Below are 21,279 nucleotides of genomic sequence, written 5' to 3'. Positions count from 1 at the left end.
CACGCCTCTCGGTTGGATGAGTGAGACGGTGGGGCCGGCGGCCGGGTCGCTCGCGGGATTCCCCTCCCCACGCCGCGCTTCCCAGGCCTCCCCTCCTCCCAGCTCCCCGCCGCCTCCGCGCGGCCCCGCCCCTTCCAGCGTCGCGACACCGCAGAGCGGCCCGGGCGCGCTTTGCGGCAGCCGCGTTGCGGCGGGGCGGGGCTCCGGCGGCGGGCGCGCTTGGCGGCAGCGGTGGGAGGCAGGCAGGCCGGCAGGCAGACGGAGTCGCAGGCGGGCGGCGGCGGCCGTGCCGGGGAGTGAGGGCGGAGGGAGTGAGTCACTGAGCGCGTGTGAGGGAGGGAAGCAGCCGGCGGGCGAGCGAGCGAGCAGCCCGCGCCGTCCGCGCGCAGCCCCAGCCAGGCCCCGCCGCCGCCCCGCAGCCCAGCGCCGAGGCCGGGCCGAGCCGAGCCGGGTCGGGCCCGGGCCATGCTGCTCACCGTGTACTGTGTGCGGAGGGACCTCTCCGAGGTGACCTTTTCCCTCCAGGTCGACGCCGACTTCGAGCTGCACAACTTCCGCGCGCTGTGCGAGCTCGAGTCCGGCATCCCCGCGGCCGAGAGCCAGGTACGCCGGGCGGGGGCGGGGGCGGGGGCGGGGGGCGGGGGGCTCCCTCCGGGGCCGACCCTCCCGCCCTCCCTCTGCTGCTGCTGCTGCTGCTGCTGCTGCTGGGACCTGGGGGCGCCTCCGCCGGCCGCCCCCGCGCCCGGAGGCAGCTGGGACGCGCTGCTGCCCCCACACACACGCACCCGAGCGCGGACCCTGACCGCAGGCGCACCCGCTGCAGCCCGAGCGGTGCCTGCACGGTGGGGCGGCCCCTCCCTCCCTCCCTCCCTCCGGCCCTTGGCCCCTTTCTCCCCTAACAATCCCGCGTCGGGGGTGCTGTGGACCCTGCCTGCCTTACGGACCGCCCGCAGAACCGAAGCAGCAGCTTGGGGTTTGCAGGAATCCATGCATCCTGCTTCCCCAACCAGAAATACCAGTTTGGATCCCCGTGGTAGGTTGAGGTTTCATCTGCCTTTTTTTTTTTTTTTTTTTTTGAGAGAGAGAGAGCGCGAGCTCTCCTGCCTAAGCAAACGCAATTTACCTTTAAACGCAGAGGTTTGCACTCGAAGTGAAGGGAAAAGTTTTGAGACTTGCCTTACCTTGTGTCGAGGCATTTGGAAATGCCCTGTTCTAATTTTCCAACCACATGGCGTTTCTGGTTAAATTGTTTAGAGGGAAAAAAAGAAAAAGAAAAAAAAAAAAAAGGAAAGAAAAAAAGAAAAAGCAATCTCCCCCTCTACCTCCCCCTCCCTCCTCCCCCCTCCCCCAAAGAAGGGCAATTATTAGTTCAATTCAAGCTGTTTGCTTCTCCGGCTTCTTCACTGGTGGTAGGCCGGGATCCCTCTTTATTTCAGGCCACAATTCGGAGTTTGGATGGGCTCAAAGTTCAGTGCTTTACGAGGACATTTTTTGTAAAGATGGCCTAGTGTCTTCTCCGTGCGATTTGCCTGTTTCATTTCCCTGCCCCGCTGGAAGGAAGTGCAGCTGCTCTTAACATTTTAAATAAGCAAAGTGAATTTATTCTCAGGATGCCCTGAGGCTGTCACCAAACAGAATTGGTGACGGTAACTCTGGCCGTCACACTAAAACATTCAGATCTCCACTTGATGGTAAGTGGACACTAGAGGACACGGCTTTAAACGTATTAAGAAAATCATAGAAGTCCTCCAAGGCCCCAGAATGTAAATCTTGATTCCCTACCGCAGTTAGGAAATAGTTCCAAAAACTATTGCCCAACTGCAGCGTGTTCTGCCCTGTGTTATGGTAAACAGATGGCGTCAATATTTTTGTTCAGAAGTGAGTATGATTCCTCAACACTATTGTGAGCTTTAGAACCTTGGCATAAATCTAGCTGAGGATCAAGAAAGAATTTGTTTCGGAGTCTAGAGTGTCACTCAAATAGACTGATGAAAACTACAACGAAATTGGTAAGAAGAGGGTTTTTTGTTGTTTTTTTTTTTTTGCACATTTTTTTTCTATTAACAGCAAATCCACAAAAACTGAGGAACCAGTTCCTGACAGTGAATCCCTCAAGTGGAGAGCTAGCAGAGGACAGTTTAAAGTAGGGCGGGACGCTCTCAAATATTTGGAGGTGGCTTTTGCAGTTGTTTTCTTCCCTCTGGTGGTTGTGTTACCCTGGTTGTAATCACCAGCTGGTGGGGGGAAATAAACAATTAGGATGTAAGTTGATTCTGCTGTTATTAGGACTTGGGAGAAGATGAAGAGATTGCCTCTGTTCCTGCCCCTTTTGAGAGGGGCTGTAACAAAAAATTTAAGTGAAGAGAGAGTGTTAGAGGGAAAAGACAGTTCATTGTATAGTCAAGGCAAGCGCTGTCCTCGACCAGGTCAGGATAGCTCAGGACGTGAGGACTACCTCACTCCTCACTAACTGAACAATTAGGCTAACTCCAAATTTCTTCCTTATTCCTTAGGTCACCTTTTGGGCGTTTACTTCCTTCCCAAGACAAATTCGCATATGCAAACCTGGGCTCCAAATACTGTGAACTTTGTATTATAGAGTGTAAACAGCTCCTGTGTTTCAAGTTTGTTCCCTTAGCTCCATTGTAACCTAACACAGTATCTATTTTAAGATGTCTGGTGGTCGGTTGTCTTTTCAGTTGTTTGCCCATCGGGCAGGAACAGGATCCACCCTAGACACTTGAGTCATTTCCGTTCACCAAATCATAACAGTAAGCATCATTATAGTTATTACCTACAAATATATCACTTACTCGAGGCCCCCCTCCCACCCCTTTACCTCCTAGGTTCTCCCCTATTACTCATCTTCCCTTCTCCCTCTCACAGTTCTGGTCTCTTTACCTCACTCCTCGTATTCACCTCCATTCTCATTCCTTCACCTCCATTTTTAAAGGGATTTTTTTTTCTTTCTTTCTTTCTTTTTTTTTTTTAATGTTCCTGATTATTCTTTCCTGTCACGATGTGTCCAAACCACTGATCTCCAAACTTTTTCGGTTGGTCACGTATCCCTCTGAGTAAGATGCTTTGGAACATACTTCTTTGTGATATATATAATTTATGAACTAATGTGATATGTGTCTTACATATACGCACGTGTATATATATATATAACTGAAAGCCTCAGTTATGTAACACACACAAAGTAATATCTTATGTATATTACGAACAACCAACTGTAGGATAGAATTTAAGGAAGGAGGAACTAAAATAAATGGAAGTGAAAATTCTAGTATTTTTCTGTTCCTTCATCTTTAAAGAATTGTTTTGCATGCCTGCCCCACATTGAGGATCGCTGGTTTAGAATTCAGTCTTTCACATCAGCATTAGTTGTGCTTTAGTATGCACTTGGAAAAGGCGTTAATTTTTAACAGCTCTAGTCTGATTATAGTAGTTATAATGTGATGATAACAAATTTAGACTAGAAACTATCTCTACTCATACATGTGATTAAAGCTGGGCATGTTCCATCTCTTAATACAAGTGTGGGCTTGGAAGCCAGTCATGGCGCTGTTTGATACTTTGATGCAGACTTGGCTGGGCAGACTTCAAAGAATTATCAGAACTTAGCTTCACTTTAAATTAATGTCTTTGTATTTTTGAAACATCATTATAATTTACCCCTGTAGGTGGCATATGGTAAAAACGTGTGCAGAATGTGTAAGGACTCTCAAATGAAAGGCATATTTAAATACCAAATAATAGCAGTAACTGTATGATCCTGGAAAAGCTGCTCTATACACAGCATGGTTTGTGGTTTGTAAATGCTATTTCAAATCAGTGGAAACTGAAATTTACTATTGTAGCTGGTTTTGACCTGTTTATTTTTGCAGGTAATTTTCATGTAGTTTTTTTCCGATAATTATTGCATATTCATTATAGAGAATTTGTAATTGAAAGGAAAAGAAGGAGAATAAGTTACTACCTCATAACCCCCCAATAACTGCAGTTTACTTGTTAGTGTATTTTTTTCTTTTTTTTTCTTTTTTTTTTTTTTAATTTTTATTTATTTATGATAGAGAGAGAGAGAGAGAGAGGCAGAGACATAGGCAGAGGGAGAAGCAGGCTCCATGCTGGGAGCCCGACGTGGTACTCGATCCCGGGTTTCCAGGATCGCGCCTTGGGCCAAAGGCAGGCGCCAAACTCCTGCGCCACCCAGGGATCCCAGTGTATTTTTTTCTAAGCTTACTTCCTTTTATATATGTATCTTTTAAACATGATGTCCTAAACTGTACTAGCAGTTTCAACTTTCTTTGTTCAGTCAACACTACGTTGTCAGCATTTTCAAATTTATAATTTAATGGCCATATCATATATATAGCATCCTATAGATGTACTACAAAGTTTTTTAAAGGTTTATTTATTTATTCATGATAGACATAGAGGGAGATAGGCAGAGACACAGGCCAAGGGAGAAGCAGGCTCCATGTCAGGAGCCTGATGTGGAACTCGATCCCGGGACTCCAGGATCGCACCCTGGGCCAAAGGCAGGCACCAAACCACTGAGCCACCCAGGGATCCCCAGATGTACTACAATTTATTTAGCAATTTCCCTATTGCTGGGCATTGAAATTGGGGAAAGCTGTAGGCAGTTATGAATAACATTTCCATAGATATCTATATACTTAAGGCTTTGTCCATTTCTGATATGGAATTGCCTGGACTTTTGAAAGGCTTTTAGAGACCATTATCAAATTGTTGTTCAGAAGGGTTGGAAAAGTCAAGCTCTTGCATGGGATAATATGTGTAGATCACTTGGCATATAGTAGGCTTTCAATTAATGTTAGGTAGTATTATGTAGCCTTTTTTTTTAAAGACTTTATTTATTTATTCATGAGAGACAGAGAGAGAGAGAGAGAGAGAGGCAGAGACACAGGCAGAGGGAGAAGCAGGCTCCACGCAGGGAGCCCGACGTGGGACTCGATCCCAGGTCTCCAGGATCACGCCCTGGGCCGAAGCCTGCGCTAAACCACTGAGCACCTGGGCTGCCCTTATGTAGCCACTCTAGATGTGAGTCCAAAGATTTTGTGGCTATATGTGGCCCTTAATGCTAAAAATGGATTATGATTTCTGTTGATTGAAGGCACCCATTCAGAGACCAGGAAACATTTGACATCATGCTCAAAGGTCTTGGAGTTTTAATTAGTCTTATTGAATGTTGATTAAGAGTAGAATTCAGTCTCAAGGGTGCCGCCTCTGGAATAAGTACTAGCAGGTGTGCCAGTTTTGCAGCTTAAGACTGTAGCAATATCATTTTTCCTGTTATATGTTCTCATATCTGGCAAAACTAGAATTTTTAGCCTTGTGTCCTTTGGGTTAGGTGTTATGGTAGAAAGCATCATGAATGCCATTACTGAAACTCACTTTGTTTTGACTGGTTGAAATTTGAAGTCATTGGTCTAATATATTAAGCTGGAAAATCATCTAGATTTATTCTAGGACTTAAGCTATAAAGCAGTTGTCTTTCTTAGACTTTTACACCTGTTTTAACAAAAAGAAATCAGTTCTTTGTGGCAATTTTAATTTCAGCTAAGCTTTTGTTTATCTCACTTGTGTCCTTGGACTAAAATGGAATATGCCTGCTGCTTTGTCAGTGTGAAGAATGTTTGCTCATCACCCACATTCTCCAGTCTAGTATTCTTAGGAAATGGGGCTGATAGCAGTATTCCACATTTCATATATGTGTTTGGTGGTAGTTATTATCTGAATCTTAAATTTTTGTTGTTAGATGAGGCTGTCTTCCATTTAAAAAAAAAAAATGATCTTGTCTGCTGAGGAAGGACTGTTAACACCATGAAGTGATGTAGCGCATCTATAAACTGGGGAGTCCAAAGGTTGAGGAGTTGCTAGTGTTCTTACGTTCAGAGCAGGGGATAGAGACATTGAGCAGTGGACAAAGTTTTCATCCCCTTGGTGAGTATAAGCCCTTAGTGGATGGCTTAGTAGCTCTTGTTCAGGTCACCAGCTAATTTGCCAGGACTTAGGTTTGGGGAAGTTGTATGTGGTCCTTAAGGAAAATTATGTGCTCTATAGTCAGGCAGATGTGGTTCCAATCCTAATTCTTTTTTTTTTTTTTAATTTTATTTATTTATGATAATCACAGAGAGAGAGAGAGAGGGAGAGAGAGAGGCAGAGACACAGGCAGAGGGAGAAGCAGGCTCCATGCACCGGGAGCCCGATGTGGGATTCGATCCCGGATCTCCAGGATCATGCCCTGGGCCAAAGGCAGGCGCCAAACCGCTGCGCCACCCAGGGATCCCATCCAATCCTAATTCTTAATAGTTGTGTAGTCTCAGATCACTGACCTCCTTGTATGTTTCCCTGCCCATTAAATGGGACAAGTAAGGCCCATCTCATAAAATGATTGATATTTAAATGAGAGGATGTAGGATAAAGTGGGAGACCGTGAGAACCCATTCTGATAGAAGCGCACACAATGTTAGTGTTTTAATGTGGCTCTCCAGGTTGCGTTTCCAGCCTGAAGAGATTCAGTGATCTGGTGGACAGGAGGATCATTTTGAGGCTCTTGAGTGTGATTTCCTTTTGTAGAGAAATGTTCTTTTTATAAGTAGTTAGAATGTGCCAGTTGGCACATTGACTGTATCTCCAAATATACCAATAGTTGGGTTTCTGAACCTAGACAATTAAGGAGTGGGCCATGCACCACTCAGGTACCTTCATTGTGGTGGCTGCAGCGTCGTTGGCACCTTGTTGTAAGAGCTGCCTGTGTGACGTTTCTCTTGGCATGCCTCTTCTTGCTTGTTGCACACCTCAACCTGTGAGACTTGTCACCGCAGATTTATGGTAGTTTTCCCAACAATCCCACAAATTATGATACGACCCTCAGGTTGTATTGCAGTCTGTATTGATTCTGTTTTACTTTACTGTGTGATATGTACTTAAATAAGGGAGAATGAGAGTGAACGGATTGATGGAGTGACAGTTGCAGTCTATTGTAACATGTTTCAACTCTGCAGGTTGAGGCTAAGAACTAACAATACATTTTCTAGTCTATGTAGAACTTATAAAGTATAGTCAGCTCTGCAGGCTCTGAAATCACTTTTTTGTGCATCCCCAGAAGTATTTGGTTTTGGAAACTCAGTTTCCTGTTAGTTCTGTTCCTCGTTTCAGTGCAAAACCTACGAGCTGATACATGACAGGTCATTTTTCCGCAGTATATATCTTGTATTTTTCAGGTTCTTTGTTAGGAAGTCTTACTCTGAAAGCTTTAAGGACACATGAGGAAATGCTGTAAAATGGGAGTGGAGCAGAAAGACCTGAAAGGGACAGCTGTAGTGATTCTCAAGCCCCAACTGCGTGCTTGAAAATGGGGAATGGAAAGCCTGGACCAGCTGAGCGACACGGCTCCATCAGAGCCAGGACAGGACACAGGCTCCTCAGTTTGCATGTGGCGTGGTGCAAAGCAAATCGTTAGGAGTAAACCTTTCAAAGCCTGAGTTTATTCTGAATGTCCCTCTGGAGTATGTGATAATGCAGGGTGGGTTTTATGTTTCTTCATGGTAAAATTACCCTATGTCCTTTGTTCCTTTGCTTTCCACAGCATGGTGTTTCATCTGCTTTTATGCTCTCAGGTTTTCTCCTATGTTTGATTGTACATCATAAAAACATTTTTATCAGTACATCCGTGAGCATTTTGCCATCTGTGTTTAGTTCTTTTCTGAGTTTCTTCCACTTTTGTCTTCATAAGTGGCCAAACCTGGGGAATGGTAGAAGAGAAGGAAGGATGCAGAGCAGGTGGTATTTGGAAAACTTGCAGACTTGCCAGTATGGAAGATGATTTAAAAGTGGACATCCTGGGGGGTGCCTAGGTGGCTCAGTCAGTTAAGCTTCTGCCTTCGGCTCAGGTCATGATCTCATGGTCGTGGGATCAAGTCCTGTGTCAGGCTCCCTGCTCAGTGGGGAGTCTGATTCTCCCTCTCCCCCTCCCCCAGCTCATTTGCTCGCACGTGCGCACACTCGCGCTCTCTCTCTCTCTCTCTCTCTCTCTGTGTCAAGTAATAAATCTTAAAAAAAATTAAAATGGACACACCAGGATGTCATGCACAGCCTGGTGACTGTAATTAACAGTACTGTATCAACACTTGAAAACTGCTAGGAGAGGGAATGTTAGACGTTCTCATCACAAGAAAAAAAGGCATTTGAGATATGGCAAACAAAACAAAGTCCTGTCCTCAAGTAACTTACATTTTAGTGGGGCAGAAAGATGATAAAGAAATAGATTTGTAGTATGAAAGGTGAGGGTACATTTTAAATAGAGTGATGAGTGAAGGGCTCTGAAAAGGTAATGTTTGATCAGAGACCTTAAAAAAGAATGATGGGCTGGCTCCGCCGGCAAAGCATGCATCGCTTGATCTCAGGGCATAGTGCCTACTCAAAAGAGATGACTGGGAAAATAACATTCCTCAGGTAGAAGAGCAAGTGAAACAGTCTCAGGGGGGAAATTGATCATGTTATTCGGGGAACAGCAATTACAGTACAGAGATGAAGTTAGGGAGACCCAGGGGCCACTTTGTTTGGGCCTGGTAGAGAACGGGAAGGACTTGGGCTTTTATTGCAGGTGTGATGGGAAACCGGCAGAGCGTTTTGAGCTGGGACTGACATCTGATGAAAAGGGACACTATGTAGTCTTCCTCCTTTGTGTCATGCCACCTAGTGCTTTATACCATTCAATCTTTTCTGGTTGTAGATTGTCTATGCTGAAAGACCTCTCACAGACAACCACAGATCGCTGGCTTCCTACGGCTTGAAAGATGGGGACGTTGTGATTTTACGACAGAAGGAGAATGCAGACCCTCGACCTTCGGTGCAATTCCCAAGTAAGACCTCCCCGACACAAGCATCAGGAGAGAGCCTAACACGGTGGGCCAGAGCTGTGGACTAGCTTTGGGTTTAGAGTGCAGGGTACAGGCTCTGACCGCCCCTTGGTTGCCATGTAACTTTGGATGTGCTGACTTCCCTGAGTCCATTTCCTTATGTGAGAATAGTGCGTGTGCGACCTGCAGCACACAGTATGCTCTCGATAAATGGTCACCTCTGTTGTTATCAATAATAACTTTGCCCTTGGGAAGGACTTAGGAGGCCACCTCTGTCCGCGATTCCTCACGGACTTTTGCTACTTTGTGTCTGGCCCTCAGCCAGCAGACCTGTGTGGAGCAGTCAGCCAGGCGCTTGCACCCACGTTGCATAGGTCTCATTACTGTTGTGGGGGAAGAGTCTCCTCTTTATAATTTGTTATCACTAATGGATGATGCTCTGATTTTAAGTAATGTCTTCAGTGTTACAAAGCTAGTAAGTGAAGGCATGGGAACTAAAACATAGTACTTTTCCTATTATACTGAGCTTTATGAGCAGTAAGCAGCCGGACCACCAAATTCTGTTCCTTCCCTATCAGCCGTGTTCATCACGTGAAAGGAAGCTGTTGGCTGTCTTGATGTTCCATCCAGAATAGGTGTTTATACCCTGGAATCTGTGCATTAGAATTTAAAATGTTGTTTTGTCCTTGAAATAATATGCAGAATTGCGTGGCTGTGAGCGTTTGATGGGGAGAGGATCTGTGGCTTTCCCAGATACTCAGAGGGGTTCATGACCTGTAGAAAGTTGGTAGGGCTCTGAGGTGAACGGTGTGATGAAATGTAATTGGTTTCCATTTTTGCTATCTTCATGTAGATTTCTGTAAACAGTGTTTAGTCTTTAGGTTGGCTGGTTTTATAGTTTGTGGTAACAGCTGATGGGTGTCTGGGTGATGATGACACACACCACTCAGAACACAGTGCTTCCATTCAGCCTGAAACCGGGGCTCTAAGAGACCATCAAGCACTGTTCTTCCCAGATCGCGGTTACATTAGTCCCTTGGGGCTACTGTTAAACTTTAGAAAGGATTGTGATTCAAACATGCCAGTCAACAAAAACCAAATCTTCCTTTGGTTAATTTAGTGAAACTGTTCTGGAGATTCACTGTCTTTTTTTTTTTTTCCCCCCCTGTACTGTCCCATATGGATGAGAGCCAGTAGGTGGGGGAGGGGAGGTGATCTTGTCTATCAGGTAAACAAGTTTCTCAAAATGATTCTGAAGTGAATGGCCTCTCAAGATAAGTGTAGCAGGGTTAGAGATAAAATTTCTTGACCCACAGAGAAGGGGCCGCCTGTATGTTTTGCTGGCTGGTATAGATTAACTCCCTCATATGTACACACGTTCACTAGCTGCCGGCTGAGGCCTGTTTGAAGAAAGTGACTAGTTGAACCCATGCTAAGAGGCAGAAACTGACTCTGGAATTTAAAGTTTCCTTTCTATTGATGTCTCATAAGTTTCAGGATGGCCTCAGATGTGGGACAGGGGTGACCATCAGATACATTTTTGGGGATTGAGGAGATGGAGATGCACTCAGTTCTAGCACCCCATTTTGGCTCTGCTCTACTTTTTCTTTGCTAAGGTAAAGCTCCTTTTTAAGTAACAGCTTTATTGAGATATAATTGGTATACCTTTACAGTTCACTATTTTAAAGGGTACAGTTCGTTGATTTTTAGTATATTCCAAGTTGTGCAGCCATCACTACAATTAATTGTAGCACATTTTCATCACCTTGAAAAGAAACCGTGCCTGTTAGCAGTCATTTCCGCTCTGCCTCCAAGCCTCCTGGCCCTAGGCAACCATCAGTCTACTTTGGCTATTTTCCTAGTCTGGACATTTCATATGAATGGAATCCTACAATATGTGGGTCCTTTGTGTGAGGCTCCCTTTTATTTTCATTTCATTTTAATAAGGTCAGCTCAGCTTGGATTATAGAACCCGGGAGTTGTAGCCTCTAAATCTCTTCTATCTTTTGGTGACCTCGGCACTGAGAACTGAGCATGTTCCTTCTCTTCTGTTTGTCTCTCCTGTAAAATGATTATACCTGCTAGCTCCCTGGGAGTGTAAGAGTTAGCAGTGATGCAGAGATGAAAGTGTAAATTCCAAGAACGAATATGTTTAGTGGAGACGGGTAGAATTTACATCTAAAATGTATGCTGTTCCCTTGGTTTGTATAGTATTCTTTACCCAAGGTGGGCAGGCTCTTTGAAACATGTCAAAGCGGACTGGATTTTTCTCAGTTACATCCAGATTTATGTGGTTACATTTATTGAGACTAGCTTTGATGTTTTAAAAACACAGGTAAAAATGTGTCATCTCTCCTGGGATACTAAGCCAAAAATCTAGGGTTACTACCATTGTCGGCACCCCTTCTCTGTTCTTGCCTGTGGGTTCACTCAGACCACAGTCTTTTTATTGAGTCAGTGTAGGAGAGAGAGCAGGGGAAAGGTCAGATGTCTGCAGTTACCATGTACTACATGCCAGGTACCAGCAAATGTTCTGCTGTTCCCTTCAAATGCTTGTTTTTATGGAGTCACTGGAAGTAAACTTTGAACCGATTTTCCCCAACAGACTTACCCCGAATAGACTTCCGTAGTATAGCTGTGCCTGGCTCGTCAGGCTCCCGGCAGCGCCAGCCACCAGGAGCACAGCAGTCCCACTCATCTCCTGGAGACATAGCTTCATCTCCTCAGGGCTTGGACAATCCAGCCTTGCTCCGAGACATGTTGCTGGCCAACCCCCATGAGCTGTCCTTGCTGAAGGAACGCAATCCACCCCTGGCAGATGCTCTGCTCAGTGGAGACCTTGGTAAGCTTATAAATATGGAAGACTGTGGAGCTGACCTGAGGGGAAGTAGTTGTGTTGCCGCACATGTGGAGAAACTCAAGCAACTGGTGTGTTCAACCCACTGTGTCATGGGATTTCTTGAACCTACCAGTTGCTCTCTGAGAGGTAAATTAGTGCTGTCATAAAAGGCTGAGTTGCTTGACAGTAGTGATAGGATTTTACAACTGCAAAGAGTTCTGAAATCCAGCTTGACCAGCCTCCTCCATTGACTTTTTTTTTTCCTCAAATTATTTTCACAGCACGTAATCTAGGTACTGATATATTGTTCAGTTAGACTCTCAGGTTGAGAGAGTACCAGTAAGCCAGCTGAAGCCAGGTGAAATGCTTTTAGTTGCAGGAAGTATGTTCAGTGCTGTCAGCCTATGTGGTAAAGTGGAACCCCCTATTCTCACCCACCCTAAGTGTAATGGTAGTGGGGTTGTTGCCAACAGTTTGGAGCTGTTTTTGAGTCATTCTTCTATTAAACAGTGTTTACTTTTAATCAACTTTATGAGTAAAGTTTTTTTTCTGTAAACTTCTTCAGTTTTACTCTTGGATTTATGAAACTGTACTGATTAAATTTTAAAATGTAACAGACACTTAATAGCTCATTCTTCAGTTGACCATTTTTTAGACCGTAATAATTACCTAACAGAAATGCAGATTTTAAGTATACGGTTCATTGTGTTTTGGCATCTCCTGTAGCCACCACCCCAGTCAAGATACAGAACATTTTTCTCACTCCAGAAGTTCCAGTATATTCTCTGCAGCGAGTCAGTTTCTTCCCCTTATGGACTACTGCCATTCTGATAATTGTGGTTTTGATCAGCACGTAAATGGGATCATACGATATGTCCTCTTTCACATCAGGCTTCTTTTGCTCAATTTAATGTGTTCTAGATTCATTCGTTTTGTGTGTATTAATAGTTCATATGACCATTATCTTGGTGTCTAATTTCTTATGTAGCCCATATCTAGTCACCAAAGACCTTGATGATGGCATACTTAAGTTTATACGTTGAAATGCAGCCTCATTTAAGAAATTTAAGGTGGCTCTTGTAACGTACACTTTGTAGCAAGCAGTATTTTCTGTGTACTCACTTTGCTGCCAGTTCATTAGGTCAGGTAGGTAGGCTAACAGTAGTTTGCATTTAACTTACCTGGTTTAAGGCAGAGGATGTTGTACAGGGAGGAAAACTAGAAGAGGAAAAAACCGGGTTGTAGTGCTCTGGTTTTTTTTAATTGAAGTGTAGTTGATACACAATGTTACCCTAGTTTCAGGTATACAACACAGTGATTCATCAAGTCTCTGCCTTATGCTGTGCTCACCACAAGCGCAGCTACCATTTGTCATTACAGTATCATTGACTACATTCCCTGTTGTCGTGTTCTGTTTTATTTCCAGATACCAGGTTAATAGGGGCAGCTGGGGAGAGCAGTGGAGCCATTTATCTGCTACGCAGATAGTTATCCCCACTGATTTCAATCGAATTATTAGCATCTCTGTGTAGAAACAGAGATGCTAGGATGTAGGGATGTGTAGGGATGACTTCTTACAGGAAGAAATGATTTTTGCAAATTATTTCTTTATACTGAATTTAGGTGACATAGTCTTGCCTTAGAAAATAGCAAATGAATGTAATTGCTCATTTACAGTAATTCTGAGGCATCCTTTCTGCATCTCTTTACAGTTGTATCTTGAGAAACTATTTGATCTGGAAAAGTACTAATAAAGAATGGAAATAGAGTGGTACTCAAGACTTTCCCCCTTATTTTTGTAGAGAAATTTTCTAGGGTCCTGGTGGAGCAGCAGCAGGACCGAGCCCGGAGAGAGCAAGAAAGGATTCGTCTCTTTTCTGCTGACCCTTTTGATCTTGAAGCTCAGGCAAAAATAGAAGAAGATATAAGGTAATGACCCTTTACCTAAAGAGCAAGCTTTAGAGAATCCGGAGTTCCCAAATGACAGGTGACCCGCTATCAGGTGGGCATCTGCTCTAACATAATGTCCTTGTTTCATATTTGAGATAGCAGATGCAGTCCTATAGGTCATTCTCTCTTCTGTTTTCCTCACCCGTTGATTCAACATTACAAAAGTACACGAGTCCCTAACTTAATAACTTTCTCTTCAAAAACTTTACTGAAGACTCCCGAGACTAGCCCACAGTGCATCATTAATGCAACTGCAGTAGATGACCCCAGGATTAAGCAGAATCCCCAGCTTGGTGAGCCTGTTAGGCTGGCTCTACAGGCTGACTGACTGGAATCTCAATCCTGAGACATAATACGTGAGCCCCAATTTAAACCCAGACTTGAGCATTAGTGGATTAGAGACAGCTCAGGACAGATGGAACCCTGCAGTCCTAGGTCTGCTTTCATCCTACCGTTCTTGCCCTGGCTCAGTGGATAAACTGAGTGCCAGACACTTTTCCAGCTCCAGCTTCTCTGATGCTGTGGTTCTCACCTGGGGCTATGTTAAAATCACATAAGAAGCTTTAAAAATGCAGGTGCTTATGCTTTACTCCCAAATCTGATGGATCGGAATCTTAAGAGGTGGGGCCAGAGCAGGTATAGTGATGCTAATGCCAGCTTTGGTCACATTACTAGTCACAGGCAGGATGATGCCCCTTTGTCCCTTAGAATGAAAGAACAACTGCTCCCGACTCCCATTCAGTTCTTGTTGTGAATAGTGAAGGCCTTAGTGCATAGTCCCCCGCCTTATCCAATCTCATGTTCCCGTGGGTAAATGTAGTCCAGAAGCAGATAAACCAGAAGATCACTAGTAGCCTAATACCACGTCACAAAACCTATGTCATTCACCTCACTTCATCTTATTATGTAAGCATTTTATCATCTCACATCATGAGAAGGATGAATACAGTCCAGTAAGATATTTTGAGAGAGTGCATTCATATAGTGTTTATTACAGAATATTATAATTGTCCTGTTTTATTATTAGTGATTGTTGCTTCTCTCACTGTGCTTTACTGATAAACGCAGCTTAATCATAGGTATTTGTGCACAGGAAAAGACACAGCATGTAGAGGATTCGGTACTCTTTGTGGTTTCAGGTGTCCACTGGGGGTCATGGAATGTACCTCTTGCTAGTAAGGGTGGGCTGCAGGATAACTAAGAACTCTGTTCTTTGTCATATTCTTTTGTTACTTGAATGAAGCCCAACTGGGTCATTTTTTTTATACTGTCAGCTTGGAAGTCAAGTAATGATTATTTTATTTCTTCTCTAACTTCATTTGAAATCAGGGAAATTTAAATTATATGTCAGAATCAGTTGACAGCCCCAAGCCATTCATTTGTGTTCCTGTTAAGTGCCCCCATTTATTGCATCAGTGTATTCGTGTATGAGTGTCTTTGAAAAAACATCTCACTACTTAAATCTGCCAAGAAAAATAGGAAGAAATTTGTGTTCTCTGAACTAGACCTCATTGCAGCTCTGAGGGAACCGGACATAATTCTCATGAATAGATGTGTTCAACCCAGGAAGCAGGAGTGGTGGGAGGGAGGGTGCCAACATTGTGCTGTTGGCAGAGTAGCAGTGAGATGAGGCATATTCGTGTAGCTGTGAGGGTCCAAGGGAGGTTAAGGAAATGGGGTAATGAGTACACTCTTTTAAAAAAAGACCTCGTGCCTCTAAAGTGACTCTACATCTAGGGCCCAGAATAGTCAAAGTGACTGGTATTATCTCAGAATCGGATTTTGCTGAAATTTATCTTGGTTGGAGTCCATGCAAGGTCAGGAGTGTACAACTAATTTTAGTTCATTTCTAAATTTAATAATGTGGCATAAGAGAAAAGCTGTGTAATTCTATCAAATGCCTCTTAAAGTTTTATTTGGTACGCTGCTCCAGTGATTACTCAGGGTATATGTACACTGGGGTATAATAGCCTGCATATCTCCCTGACTAAATAAAACAAGTATGCCTTTGATTTTCTGAAGAGTTTCATATATTATTACAGAATGGCTGATAAAACCATCAGTTCAGTTCAAGGTAGAGTATTACTGCAAAAAAGGATAGGCACTAGAGTTAGAGCAGGGGTCAGCAAACTTTTTCCATAAAGAGTTAGACAATGAATACTTTAGGGTTTGCAGGTCATGCCGTCTCTCTCGCTAGGACTCCTGTATGCCACTGCAGTACCAAAGCAGCCTTTCATGGTATGACAGTATGGAAACGAACGGTGCAGTTGCATTCCCGAGGAAGTTTGCTTACACAGACAGATGGTGGTCAGTAGTTGTAAGTTATCCCCATCCTCGGGCCCTGTTCTGTGTGTCAGTCTTAGGTACGTTGCCCAGCCCCTGCCCTCGTTTCCATTAATGTTGGTAGTGTTTGGTAATGTTTTTAGAAGGAGGTGGAGAATGAAGGCATGAAATGTGGGAGTAAGCTAGAACTCCCTTTTAAATCCATCCCTTTCTCGTGTAGGAATTAGAATATGTCTGATGTTTGAAGAAACGGTTTTGACAGACCAAGTTAACTGTCATTTTTGTGTGTGGTTTTCTAAGTGATAGCCAGGTAGTTAGATGCAGCATTTGCTGAGTGTCTCCTCTTCTGTTAACAGTGTGTTCTGGATGCTTTCTGCCTCTTAGCCACGCTATAATAGGCGTCATTACCCTCATTCACAGGTAGAAAACCCAGTCTCGGGGATTAAGCACAGACACAGCACAATCCGTTAACACCCATGTATTATATTTGCCAACTATTTCTGATGCACTGGTCGTAGAAAATGTATCCAGATACCCAGTAAATCCTCCGGTAAAGTTGGAGCATTTGTGAAATTCTGACATTCTACAGAATTAAAAGGTTGTGACCCTTACTCTCCAGAGGTTAATTTTCCTGGTTCTGAGCTTGTAAAGAAAGCAGAGCTGTCTTTTGTGAGAAAGCCATGTGTGTGCCTTTAGATTTTCTGCCAGCTGAATCTCACTACCTCACCTGTTGTGGGCAAGAGCACTAATGTTCATTTCCATGACTCAGCTTCTGTAATAGGGGCAAAAGATGTGACTGATCTTTGGGGTTTTTTTTTCCCCCCCAGTAAGGAAAGGGAATCTTTATTGAAGTACCAAGGCTTGGTACTTGGGCTTGGGCAGGAGGCTGCCCGGCAGGCAAAGGAAGACCTAGCGGAGGGGCCTTATTTGACCTTCTTCTTGGAATGCAGATGGTTGGTGTGGCCCCGCTTCTTCTTAAAGCAGTTGACAGAGCAGGGGTGCAAGCAAGGAAAACACTTGCGGCAGATACCTCGTCACAGTTGTGTTTCTGGGCCAGCTGGCGGAGGGAAGGCTTGATGGTGCCGCTCTGCAGACAGCACCAAGTGCAGGGTGGACTCTTTCTGGCTGTTGTCATCTGAGAGTGTGCCCATCCTTCAGCGGTTTGCCCACAAAAATCAGATACTGCTGGTCTTGCCCGTCAGGGTCTTCACAAAGGTCAATGTCTGCGTCTGCCACTTAGCCACCTGGTTGAAGAGAAAGCCAAATCTGTTTTTAATATTGTGACTTTGAAACAGATTTCTCTTCCTGCAAATAATGATTTTACTATACTTGGTTTTGGTTTGTTACAGGCAACAGAACATTGAGGAAAACATGACAATAGCTATGGAAGAGGCTCCCGAAAGTTTTGGCCAAGTAGTGATGCTTTATATTAACTGCAAAGTGAATGGACATCCTGTGAAAGCCTTTGTTGACTCAGGTGATGTCTCCGTCTTTGTCTTTCCATCTGTCCGACATTCTGACCTGATGCAGGGAGAAGGAGAGACTCTGATGCCTGTTAAAGCTGGCAGTAGTCCTCTGCACTGCTAATAAGCCTGGAGGCTACTTCACTTGCCAGTCGGTTTGTTTGTTTGTAGCAGGTTTATTCCTGAAACATTTCTTAACTGGTTTTGAATTTTGCAGTATGTCCTTTATCTTCCTACCTCCCCTTACTTGGCATCCTGACTTTTTAGGATACCTCTGTAAGAAATTTGGGAGTAAATGGGTTTAGAAGGAGCTGTAAGAAGCAGCTGAGTACGGTATAGGTCAGACAAATATTTCAGCATGGCTTGTGTGCCAGCACTTTGCCAGGAACTGAGGAGTCAAAGCTTGTATGAATCAGGGTTCTTGCCCTTAACCTAACAGCCAGGTCAGAAGACAGGGAGTTTCCCACTTGAGGATTTAAATAATCCTTATACCAGCTAGCACCTTTTCTCACAGTAATAACTGCTTTTTAATAAGATCACACAGCACTGTGTGGGTGTGGCTTGGTGGTCTTGTATGTCTTAATTCTGTGTAGCTCACTCAGGCTGTCAACTAGGTTGAGTTCCTAGAATAGTAAAAGGCCCTGCTCAAGTAATATTTTCTTCCATTTGTTCATCCACAATTATTTGAGAACATGCTAGGTTTCAGCTGTCATTAGGAGTTTGTATTTAAGATGCATACTTTCCTGGGAGGGACAGATCTAATTATTCAGTTTAAAAAAATGTCTGTTGAATGCTGTAGGCAGGGCACTTGTGCTGTGCTGAGTGTTTGGGAGTAAGACTCACTAACTGGTGCTTCATGGGGCTCTTATGAGTGAGAGAGACAAATACGTATGTAAGAGACCCTAATATTAGCACTCAACATTTATTGGGCCCTTACTGTGTGCCAGGCACCATACTCTAAGTGCTTACTATAAATCACCTTAATTTCATGTAATTCTCAGGTTATCCCTATGTGCCATATTCAACTGTTAAACCTATTTGATAGATGAGAAAGCTTAGAGAGGTGATCCCACTCTTCAGGTAGACAGAGTTCACAAGTAGACTTTGGATTCAGCTCCTGATCTGTTTGGTGCCACGATTCAATGACTGCAAATATCACGTGTGTGTTGAATACCCGTCAAGACCACATTCTCCCTCTGACCGGGGTGCTTAGGCCTGGCTTCCCCAGAGCGGGCACCTAAACTGCCCTATCTCCACAGAGTTCAGGGCTTTGAGCCGAGGCTTGAGGAAAGGCAAGAGAGTGGCTAAAGGGGCCCTTCTGGTCTTGGGCTTGCTTACTTTAAGTCAATAGGTAGCTTTTGTGGAGTAGAGTGGAGAGAGAGGAAGAAAAAAGAGATTGCCTTCTCCAGTTTTTTTCTTCATTTTTGCTGGGCCCTCTTGAATCTAACCTTCCTCAAATGCCAGGAACTTTCAGTACCCATTAGGTACTGAAATGTACCCATTAGGTACATTAGGCCTAATGAGTAAAGTGAACAGGAAGTGTTGGAACTGCATGAGAGAGGAGATCACTGGGCTAGGCCAGTCAGTTGGGGAGAGGGGGGGTTTGAGCTGGGCCTAAGGGATAACTGGCATTCAGAGAAGGGGGCAGCAGGGGGTACCCTGCAGGAAGGTCAGCGGGAGTAAGAGGCAGAGGGACAGCTTGGTCCTGTCAGTGGAGGGTTTATAACAGAGTATGAGGCTGGTAGCTGTGTCTGTTCAGGCTGCTGTAAGAGTACCATCATCGACTAGGGGCTTTTAAACACAGATTTATTCCTCATAGTTCTGGAGCCTAGGGAATCTAAGGTGAAAGTGCAGGCAGGTTCAGTATTTGCTGAGGACCCACTTCCTAGGTCACAGAAGTTCATCTCACTGCATCCTCACATGGCAGAAAGGGTGAGGGGGAGCTCCCTGGGGTCTCTTGTATAAGGATGCTCGTCGCATTCCTGAGAGTTTCATCTTTCACCTCCATGACTTGATCACCTCCCAAAGTCCCCACCTCCTAATGCCATCACATTAGGAATGTGATGGTTTCAACATAGGAATTTTAGAGGGACACATACATCCAGTCTGTAGCAGGAGGCAGTTTGGCCAGATTGAGGTGGACTCTTGATGCTGTGGCAAGGTGGTTTGAAGCTAATCTTATAAAGAGGAGGAGCCATTGAGGATTTTTGAACAGATGAATAAGTGACCTAAAGAAGGTGATATTTGAGGAAAACTGCAGACAGTGACAGATCTGGAAAATTCTGTGTCCCTCAGGGTCAGAACCGTTCCCTTGCTTTAAATTAAACCTCCACAGGGTGGTTTGGAAAGCAGAGAAATTGTCACTAGTGAGGGGAATAGGATGTGAGCTAGGCTGATTGCTATAGTTAAAAGAAGGAAAGTCAGAAAGAGAAACTGCATAAAACTTACAGGGTTGAAGCAGAATTTGAGAGTGGGGAGAAGGCTAAAAGACAAGCAGTCACAAGTGAACAGTGCAAAGTTTTATGTTGCAAGAAAGTAATTCCATTGGTAAGGAGAGAAATCCAAAGTGCAAATTACTTAGGGAGAAAATTTTTTACCTGTAGGCTTTGAGATGGAAATGTGGAGCCCTCAGGTATGTAGACTAGAGTCTTTGGAAGAGATTAGAACTGTAGGGAAAAAGAGAGAGATGTCTGTCTCCTGCACAGGGCTGCTCTGGCTATGTGGGTGAGTACACGTGAGAAAAGGTCCTAATAACTGCCCTCTTCCCAAAGGAAACAGTGTGATGGTTGACCAGAGATGGGGAGTTCAGCTCTTATTTATTTAACAGACTGCAGGTTTTACCTGGTAAATTACAGTGTCCCAAAGTTTGAAATAAAAATAGTCTGATAAGATGTTTAGAGATACTCAGTGAAGATGGATCTGAGAGTAAAGAAATAGTTAACTTAGCATTTCCATCTGTAGACGTAGTTTGAGTTTCTGGAAGTCCTCTCTAGGTAGTTTTGCTTTCTGTCGGTGAAGTTTTAAAATATCATCTAATTGTTCTATTTAAACAAAATATTCTTTAAAAAAATAAATTAAATGCATTTTTTTAAATTAAAAAAAATAAACATATTCTTTCGCTCCTTGTGAGGTTTCTGCACTGTGTTTCAGATTCCAGTGTGGAACTAAAAGTTGAATTAAGCATGGCAGGAGCAATTAAGGGCGATTCAGCTAGGTATGAATAATTTTACACAGACCAAAGCTTGGGTGTGTACTTGCTCTCTGCCCTGGTCTCAGACTGCGTTTTTTAATTATAACACAAACATGGATATTGTTTTTATTATCTGATGTTTCCCTCCACCTCCAGGTGCCCAGATGACTATTATGAGCCAAGCTTGTGCAGAAAGGTGTAATATAATGAGATTGGTGGACCGTCGGTGGGCAGGTATCGCCAAAGGAGTGGGCACTCAGAAGATTATTGGAAGGGTACATCTAGGTGAGCAAAGTCACTGTGGGAGTCTTTTCAGAGTAGTAGACGTTAACATTTTATTTTGCGTGGTTATATCTGATGCAGCCAACGTAATCCCCAGAAATTTTAAATCTTCTGTTATGTCAGAGTTTTACATGTACATGTTTTAGCTGGTTACAAAAAAATCAGTCACTGTACTTTTATGTTCCTGATCCTTATAGATCCCTTTCAACTATTGTAGTTTATTTCCTTTTAGCTCATTTCCTTGGTGCTTACCTCCGTATTTCAAAATAACATGTGTATTGTGCTATTACTGATACGTAAATTCTGTTGAGAATTGAGCCATCTAATTGAAAATGATTGCTTTTCCTTTCGTGTCTAGTATTGCTTTTCTTGTAATTACTG

The 21,279-nt window shown here is 43.8% G+C and overlaps 1 protein-coding gene across 4 annotated transcripts in view; it reads left to right on the top strand.

The window, feature by feature from the left end:
- Window positions 1-219: 219 nt before the first annotated feature.
- DDI2 (DNA damage inducible 1 homolog 2) overlaps window positions 220-21,279 on the top strand; it is a 40,346-nt gene continuing 19,286 nt past the window's right edge. For 3 of the 4 annotated variants that reach the window (XM_041765736.1, XM_041765741.1, XM_041765740.1), the window contains exons 1-6: window positions 220-603; window positions 8,765-8,894; window positions 11,497-11,733; window positions 13,533-13,659; window positions 17,313-17,440; window positions 20,773-20,901. In XM_041765736.1, the coding sequence (XP_041621670.1) occupies window positions 466-603; window positions 8,765-8,894; window positions 11,497-11,733; window positions 13,533-13,659; window positions 17,313-17,440; window positions 20,773-20,901 (889 nt within the window). In that variant the 5' untranslated portion in view covers window positions 220-465. Of the gene's footprint in view, window positions 604-853; window positions 1,034-8,764; window positions 8,895-11,496; window positions 11,734-13,532; window positions 13,660-17,312; window positions 17,441-20,772; window positions 20,902-21,279 lie in introns of those variants that run through there. The other variant, XM_041765738.1, reaches the window with a different exon arrangement.

The sequence above is a fragment of the Vulpes lagopus genome, chromosome 8 (genome assembly GCF_018345385.1).
Source record: "Vulpes lagopus strain Blue_001 chromosome 8, ASM1834538v1, whole genome shotgun sequence".
NCBI lineage: Eukaryota > Metazoa > Chordata > Mammalia > Carnivora > Canidae > Vulpes > Vulpes lagopus.
This window is presented reverse-complemented; position numbering and strand designations above follow the sequence as displayed.